Here is an 8,597-nt window from a genome sequence, read left to right on the forward strand (position 1 = left end):
GGGTAAATTCAGGTAGAGGCTGATGATGGGCTCTGAAGTCAATGGAAGCTGCTCCAGCGACTTGAAGGGTGAGGGCCCATCCACAGGGACAGTGTTTCATGTGTGCATTGGTAACGAAGAAAAGACATAGCCTATTCATTGTTTTATGTGGGGAAGCCTTACTGTGGGTGTGAATCTTCCTCAGCAACAGATCATGTGTGTGTAATGTTTCGGAAGACCTGAAATATTGGCTTTTGCTTGTTTTCAGTCAAAGTTTCTTTTAGGTTTTTTTTTTTTTTTTGCAATGAGCGGGAATCAACTAAGGTTGATGCTTGATTTCAACTGACTTAGTGTAAGGGTAGAGCCACGACTATAGTTCCCATACTAACAGTGTGCTTTAGCTGGTGCAAACCCTTCTGCTGAGCCTGGGAACAATATTATGGGTCCCAGAACGTGTCAAAAAGCATCATCTCTGTGCTGCCCTACACCTGTGGGGTTTGATTTTTGCCATTTATACATGGCTTTTGACTTGAACTGTTCTCTGTTGGGGCTTGAGGGAAGAAGACCAAAGTAGCCTTTTTGAAGAAAGTGCCTGTCTGTGAATTCGGGAATGGTTTTTTCTTCCTGCTTCTGCATCCTTGCCTGTATGTTGTGTGTAATGATACTTGCTTTCATTTTGTATATATTTTTTTCCCATTCCTGCTGATAGGAGTGTATTTAATATAAAAATTGCTTGATATAAATTGATTTGTTTTCTTCTTTTTAATAGGAATACTGCAGTGGATTGAAAGCGAGATAAGAAAGAGCTGCTCCTGGGAAAAGAAGCCTCTCTGCAAGGCTGTCGTGGTTTAAACCCAGTCAGGTAACTTGTTCACTCACTCCCAGTGAGTGGTGCCGAGCTGACAACAATCGAGGTCCGTGTCCCCCCCCCCCGGGGTTCTCCCCCACTCCCGGAGGAACGGGGAGGAGGATCGAAAGAGTGCAACTCCCACGGGTTGAGACAAGAACAGTCCAGCAACCAATGTACACAAATCACCACCGCTACTATCAACTACAACAATGATAAGGGAAAATAACAAGGGAAGAGAATACGATACCACCGGCAGGGAAGATGAGTTCCACCCGGAAGCCCGTGTCCTTCCGGGTAACTCCCAGTCACCCCCCACCCCGGCCATGACGTGCTGTGGTATGGAATACCTCCCTGGCTAGCCCGAGTCAGGCGCCCCATCTCTGCTTCCTCCCGGCTTCCCCTCCTCCCTGGCAGAGCATGAGCCTCACAGAGTCCTTGGTCAGGGTAAACATCACTTAGCAACAACTGAAAACATTGACTTCACCAACACTGTTCTCAGGCTGGAAGTCAAAACACAGCACTGCACCAGCTAGCACAAAGGAAAAAAAAAAACAAAACATGACTGCTACTGCTGAACCCAGTACAAAGGCCAACCCTGAAGATGTGGACTGCCGTTGTATTCTTCCTGCTGATCTCTTTCTGTATATGCGAGCACAGGTTTTCTGTCCTGAAAGGGAGAGGAGTCCATGTAGTGCGAATAAACATGCTTACAACTGAAAAGGAGTGCAGGCAGGCTTGTCAAAGCCTGGGTGCTTCAGGTGAAGGTCTTGTCCCTTAGCTGAAATTTCAGCTGTGTTTTCTGTTCCTTAAAGGTCTCCTCTGCTTCCCTGACAACTGTCATTCTTAATTTCAGTTGTTTACAGGCATTTACAGTTACGGCGGCTCTGTGCAGTCCAGTGGTGCTAAATAACTGATTAAACTGAATCCAGAACAACCATTTCCCAGGGCCCTTCTACCTTCTGTAAGAAACAGCATGCATGTGTTCTTGGTGAGCACTGGCAGCTTGCAAACAGTGTTAGGTCACTTGACTTGAAAATGATTTTTCCATGCTGCCAGATGTTTGCAAGTGAACAGTGCTCTTGTAGATGGCTGCACTGGGATGAGTAGTCTGTGCTCACTGGTATTTATGTGTGGTTTTTCTACCTCAGAAGAAACCAATCGTATCCTGCAATGAAGGGTTAAACAAGTTTTGCAGAATGAGAGCCTTCTGCTTTCTTCTTCTGGTGTCTTTAAAAAGCATTAAACTTCTAAATGAGTTTTTCAGAATTGTCCTTATGAAGGCCCTGATCTTATCTAGCCACACTTGAAAGCTTGTGGCACCTACAAACAATTGGTGATAATGTGGTGAAGATGAGACCTTGATTCAGGTGGATGAATGTCTGACAATCGGATTGATAGGAATATCATAAAGATGCCTTTTTCTAAAGCCCAGTGGTTTCAAACCTTTATTTTAAACATGAGACTTCCCTTCGTGGTGGAAAGAAAGCACCTTTGTAAACTGTTTTATTTAGGAGGTAAAAGATGAGTGGGTTTGTCTCCCAGGCACCAGAGCTGTGAAAACTCCTGCTTTTTAAGGTGGTAAACCATAGAAAGATGACACATTCACACCGACTTTGCTGACACTTAGGGTATGTAGCACTGCATGTTTGTCTGTTCCACCTGAGAATCTCTAAACACTGCCCATGTAATTTTAACTTCCTGATATTTTGATAAGGGTAGAAAAGTTGCTATCAGCTGCCTCATCCTGGGGATGTGAGGAATTTAGTCCATGGTCAGGGCTGGGAGATGATCTGAGTGCATGCTTCATCCTGTGACTGACTTCAACCACGTTTTTTTTTATGCCCTTCACCTTGTTCTCTCCTGCTCTGTTTTGTACAGAGCAAGTCCAGTTGAGTGTTGCCTTTATTGGGCAGAAGGGGTGGACCCTCTGGAATTAGGTGACCCTTTCCACCCTCAGGATGGACACAAAACTAAACCAAGGTTTTATGTTCTGTATTAAACCCACTGAAGCAGTTTATTGCTAGTTGTTACTTGATGGCCCATCTGCTGCACTGCCTGGTGTCAAGGGAAATGGAAAATATGCAAGCTCTTCATATCAGTGTATTAGCCATGTGCATAGAAAGAAGGACCTGAAATGTCTTTAAGAAAAAAAAAAACAAACCAAAAAACAACTTCAGGTTTTAAGATCAGCATTACTGCTCTTGTTCTCCATTCCCACCTTCCCCAAAGTATATTTATTTTTGTGCTTTCTTTCATTACAAATGTGAGGCCTGAGGCTTAGGTGTCAGAATAGTTATACCTATGTAACTGTCAGTAAAGGAGCAGTGGTTGTTATTTTTTAAGGTAGTGTAGTGTTAACTTACAGGCCAAGGTTGCATGGGGAGGCGTCTCACGGCTACGTTGCTTGGAGAAGTGGAAAAATAACATTCCTGGCTGGTTAGGCTCTATTCTGCAGATGTTATGACAGCAAGGGTACAAATCACATCACTAACTTGGAGTAGTGTAACTGTCACAAGAAGAACTTTTGCTAGTATATTCACGTCTCAGATATGCTCTGCAGAAAAGGGAATGTTTGCTGGTCTAGCTATTCCAGCATTGCCTTCAAGCACCCACAGCATCAGCCAGGGTACATAGTTAGCAAACTAACATATCACAAAACAGAACCCTAACCATTCTGTGATTGTATCAGTATCATGAAACAGTTTGACACTTCAATTGCATGCTAATAAAAGCAGCAAAACTCCCTAGGGCTGACAACATGGGTAGTAGATTTAACCTCCATTTGTTGTCTAATGCAATGGGTTCAAGTCTCCAGATACTGCTAGGGCAAGCATCTTAGCAAAGATCTGGCAATCCAGGATTCCCAGGTGCTTCATGAATGTGGTGAACTTGTGTTGGAAGGTAAGACCATGCTCTTGCATTTGCATCCTCAGCCATATTCAGAGCTCTCTCAAGTTTCTTCTATGGCAGCCAGTCCAGAGCTGAAGGGGAAAATCCTGGTCATCTGAGCAATCTAGCTCTGAGAACATACTTTTGGGCTATCCTGCATACTCTGGGAAAAATAAAGGAAAAATATGACATGGCTGCAAGAGCAAATATTCCTGCTCACTAATTCCACAGTGCAGCTGCTTACCTGGCTTCTGTTTGCCTATGTGTATCTGCAGTTTCTTTCCAGTAGCAGCAGGCTTAAGCATGAAGTAAACCAGTTTTAGGGAAAACCTTGGCATCTGCCTACATAGTTTCCTTTCAGAATAGCTCTGAAGAACATTTGTTGTCCTTCCACATTTTTATTCTTTTTTTTTTTTTTCCTTCTGTCTCCTAATTAGAAGTAAGCAAAAAGGAGCCACTGGGTGGCATGTGTCTTGCAGTGTACATGTCGGCTGGAGCTTCAGTCTGGAGTTGCATGAGAGAGTATTAATCAGTACAGCTCAGTAGAGGTCTCTGGTTCTCCTGGGGAGCAACAGGGAAGTCATGAGCAGCTGGATACCATCCTGAAGGCATCAGAAACCAGGGTGTTTTAATGATGCTGACCACATTTGTCTCTTGATCTTTCTGAACTGACTGACTTAGACAAGTAGCCAGTGCAAGAGAGGCTGGTGGCTTTTTGTTTTCCCCTTCCCAAGAAATGGGAAATGGCATGATTTACAGTAGTAGATGGCCTGCATTTCTCCACTAGTGTGGCTTGTCAGGTGAGGGACAGGAGGTGGGATTTGGAATTGGGGCACATCCAAATGTGCTTTCATTTCTGAGGAGTGGGTTTTAATTTCTTGAAATGTAATTGGTTCAGCAAATGAAGAGTAAATTTCTGTGGAACTCCAAGCACTGAGATGAGAGCCCTCTCCCATGGGTGATGAGTGGCTTCTCAGTTACAGCTCACTTCCCCTCACCCTACCCCCCTATTCAGACATGTGGATTAATGCTAGCATTTAGATGGGTCCAAACTGTACAGCACTCTCTTTGTCATTGTCTGGGTGAGTAAATTGCTGTTGTTAGGAGATGTTGATACCAAAAGACAAGCAGGTAGGTAGGCTGCAGCAGCTATATTGATTGAACTAATCTTCCAGTTGTTTTCACTAAGGCTGTTAGGATCCCTTAAGGCCTGACCTTCCAGCTATTGTGGTTGGGGTTTAGTTTTGTTTTTAATTCTTTAATTACAGACCTGAAGCAGTGCATTCAGTATACAGTGTGTAGTGACCCAACTGGTTAGATTCTTTAACTGGCAGTGTTCAAGGCCAGGTTGGACAGAGCCTTGGACAACCTGATCTAGTGGGAGGTGTCCCTGCCCATGGCAGAGGGGTTGGAACTCGATCTTAAGGTCCTTTCCAACCCAAACCATTCTGTGATAACATGACTTTATTTTCTCTGTTGTTTTCAGGTAACCATCACTGTAATTGGTTTGTGCCCTACCAAAATTATTGCATCCTCTTCCGCTGTCACCAGCTGAGTGTGTGCCACAATGCTGGGGAACGAGACATCAAAGATCTGCTTGGAGGTAATTCCATGCTTCAGGCTCCTGCTAAATCCAGGATCCTTGTCCTTTTGCTTTAAATGCCTGTGTTTACACATTGACTGGCTTTTCGCAGAGAGAAATGGGTTGCGAGATGCCTTGCAGGACGATTCTGTAGGTGAACTTAGTCCACTGGAAAAACTGTTTCTTCAGCCTTGTGAGGACTCTGGCACTTACAGGTACATGATCTGTCTTTGAGTAACAGTTTGTCACCATATTGAGCACATCATTCATTCAAGCTGTTTGCACTCCACGCACCCTCCTTTGGAACATAAAGGCATAACAGATGTATTTACATTTTTTTAAGAGAAAGGAAAAATGCTTTGGCATTGCTTTTCCAGAGATTGCAGGATTTTGCGCCAGAGGCAGCAGGCTGTTTCTATAATGGGAGCAGCCTTAGTAGCAATTGCTCATGGTGACTTTACAGTGCCAGGGTCTTCAATTTTAATTAAGTGACACAACAACAAAATGGAGCTTGTTGGAAACTGGGGAATCAATTTTCTACAGTATGTTTCAAGAGTTTGCTGTACCCAAGTTTTTTGTTGATTTTTGGTTGGTTGGTTGGTTTTGTTGTTGTGGTTTTGTTTTTGGTTTTTTTTTTTTTTTTTTTTTAGAAAAAAGAAGTTTGTCCATGGTTCTTTTGGCTTGGCAAAGTTTTCTTTGCAGTATAGCTACAGACCTTTGATAAGCAAAGGTCTTTGATGGGATTTAGGTCTCTATAAATCTAGGTCACTAATTGTGAAGGAGATTCTTCTGAAGTATGAAAGTGTAAGCGGAAATTTCCACTCAGTTTTGAGAGATGGAAATTATGAATCTAAGCATGAAGGCTTTGTTGATGCTGTGTAACTTTGAAAGTGTGAGAGCTTCTTCTCAGGAGCTGGCACTTGTAACGCTACTCCTGTTGATAATGTGCTTCTACATTGCAACTCTGCACTTCCTTACTCCCCTTTTGTGGAGATAATTCCTTGGTTGGGCAAATGCCAGTGGTCTGAGGCAAATACAAATGACAAACAACATCTTCCCCTTTCCCCCCCCCCCAAAAAAAAAAAAAAAATTGCTGACTTTAGGACTGATTTATTTCAGTTGTACTACATGTGCTGCAGAATGTGTTCTGGTTTGCATGTTGGGGTTTGAAGTCAGATTTGATCTTGAGAGTTTTAGTCTTACGACACTCATTGTTTTTGTCTTTTTGAAGGAATCCTGTTTCACCACCAAAGCTATCCACAGAAAAAGAGGAGGATGCTGAATGCACAAGTTGACCAAAACAATGTGGAAAACCTGTCCTTACCTGTTCAAACTCACAAGATTCATCTGAGGGATTTTCTTGGGGCTGACAGTGGAAATGTAACAACAAATGCAACAGAAACAATTGCAAGCAATACTAACACTGCTGCCACAGCCGTAACAACAACTGCAAGAGAAACAATTGCAAGCAATGCTACCACCACCATAGCAACCACCACCGCTGTCACAGACATAACAAAAAATGTTATAAATGCAACTGTCCTCACTTCAGCTTATGAAACAACTGCTGAAGCCTCAAATGCCCGTGAAGTTTCTGGTCATCTTTCTACAGCTATGTCATCCATTCCCTCTTTTCCCACGTCTGGTAACATCTCTGCTTCCACATCCAGCCATGTCACCAAGCGTGTGGCCACCACTGAAAAATCAGGAAATAGTAGCTCTGTCTCAGGGTTGTCCCCCACTTCTGCTCTTCTCACTGTCACTTCAGGTACTCCAGTGAGTCAGACAGAGCAGTTTAATCCAGCCATCACCACCACCAGCACTCCCTGCTCTAGTAGCCCCACCACTACTGAAGCTGGCCTGAAGACACTGACCACAACACTGGCCACCTCCATCCCACCAGCTGTAGGAACATCTGCCACTACTTCCACTCATGCCATGAAAATTACACCCTTGGAGAGTTCTCACTCTGTGAATCCACTCCCTGTTACATTGCCAAATCTAGATTCAGAAGCACGTATAGCCACAACATCCTTGAGTAAATCGACTTCTCATATGGGCTCTACAAGAAGTGCCACAGTTTTAATTACTGCCCATATAGCAGAAACTGTGCCTGGGCATGGGATAGAGTCAACAGCTCACATTTTTTCAACAGCCATCGTTCCAGCAGATGCACCCAAAGCAACAGTTTCGGGCCTTGCAGAAACTCAGGACATAGACAATGAGTATCTTCTCATTGCAGCAGAGCCCCTGACTCAGTACTTGGTGGATAAAAGTTTGCTTCTTGCAGTGCTTTTAGTTGGTATGGTGTTTTTCATAACTGTTATAGTTCTTTTCCTTATGCAGGCCTATGAGAGCTACAAGAAGAAGGATTACACGCAGGTGGATTACCTGATCAATGGAATGTATGTGGACTCTCAGATGTGAAAGGGTGGGGATAAAACAGTGGGCAGAGAGATGGAAAGGAGACTGAAGGCCTGCCTGACTTATTTTTCTTTCCTGTTTGCCTATAACACAAACTGAAAGCGCTTCCAAATTTACTTGTGCAATTGAGGAGAAATGCCATGTACTGTATTAAGAAAAATGTTATTTTTTATTCAGCTGTGCCACAGGTTGCTGTAAAAATAATTTTAAAAAGAAGTATTCATTTTTAAAACTTCCATAATGCACAGTAGCTTTGGCTGTTATTTCTCATTGCAAACCAAACCTGACAAGGGGTAAAAGCCATCATGCTTGGAACATGCTGTGGTACTTTCTCAACTTTTTACAGTGCAAGTTGCTTGTGTTTCATTTGTTTCACATGGGCTCTTCTGAAAATGTTTTGTGAAGTGCCCTGAAATCTCAAGATGAGAAGTGGGGAGTATTGCTGCAACAGGTAACTTCTAATCCAAGGTGTGTCATGTTTCAGTATGCCTCTTGCTTGTAAAGAGGTCTGTTTACAAGGCATTGTGAACTGCGTTTACTGCTAACCCAAGATATCTTTTAGCCATGGAGCAGATTATTGTGCCTCTGCACTTAAATTATATTATTTTTGTATTCACTTAATAAATGGGGCCCTGGAAGAGCATATCTTATTGCATTTCTGTTTTCGTTCCTGTCACTGACAGTTCAGAAGCAGGCAAGTGGCTTTGAGGGCAGATTAGCTCTACTTCTATGTTTCAGGTGTGGGAGCTTTGAAGGCCTCACTGGATGTATGGACATGTCAGAGAAGATGCTGATCCTCTTCCAGGGTACTGCTTCTGTAATATCAGAGCAGCATGCTTCCAGTCTCCCGGGTATGCAGGCCCATTTACTGCT

At 43.3% G+C, this 8,597-nt stretch overlaps 1 protein-coding gene across 1 annotated transcript; it reads left to right on the forward strand.

Moving 5' to 3' along the window:
• Nucleotides 1–1,420: 1,420 nt before the first annotated feature.
• Nucleotides 1,421–8,379, forward strand: LOC130611873 (uncharacterized protein C11orf24-like). Its single transcript, XM_057433075.1, has 3 exons — nt 1,421–1,587; nt 5,205–5,321; nt 6,532–8,379. Exons 1-3 carry the CDS (start codon nt 1,431–1,433, stop codon nt 7,725–7,727), a joined length of 1,470 nt encoding a protein of 489 aa, XP_057289058.1. The 5' UTR covers nt 1,421–1,430; the 3' UTR covers nt 7,728–8,379.
• The last annotated feature ends 218 nt before the right edge of the window (nt 8,380–8,597 follow it).

This window comes from Pezoporus wallicus, unplaced genomic scaffold (genome assembly GCF_028554395.1).
Source record: "Pezoporus wallicus isolate ANWC-B61680 ecotype Strahan unplaced genomic scaffold, APGP_CSIRO_Pwel_v1 contig_7379, whole genome shotgun sequence".
Taxonomy (NCBI): Eukaryota; Metazoa; Chordata; class Aves; order Psittaciformes; family Psittacidae; genus Pezoporus; species Pezoporus wallicus.

What these genes read in the sequence shown, in the direction of transcription:
- LOC130611873 (XM_057433075.1), top strand. Translation starts at nt 1,431, where the DNA reads ATGTGGACTGCCGTTGTATTCTTCCTGCTGATCTCTTTCTGTATATGC. An exon ending in TCAAAGCCTGGGTGCTTCAG is followed by an intron (nt 1,588 to 5,204) that starts GTGAAGGTCTTG and finishes TGTTGTTTTCAG; the next exon opens with GTAACCATCACTGTAATTGG. An exon ending in CATCAAAGATCTGCTTGGAG is followed by an intron (nt 5,322 to 6,531) that starts GTAATTCCATGC and finishes GTCTTTTTGAAG; the next exon opens with GAATCCTGTTTCACCACCAA.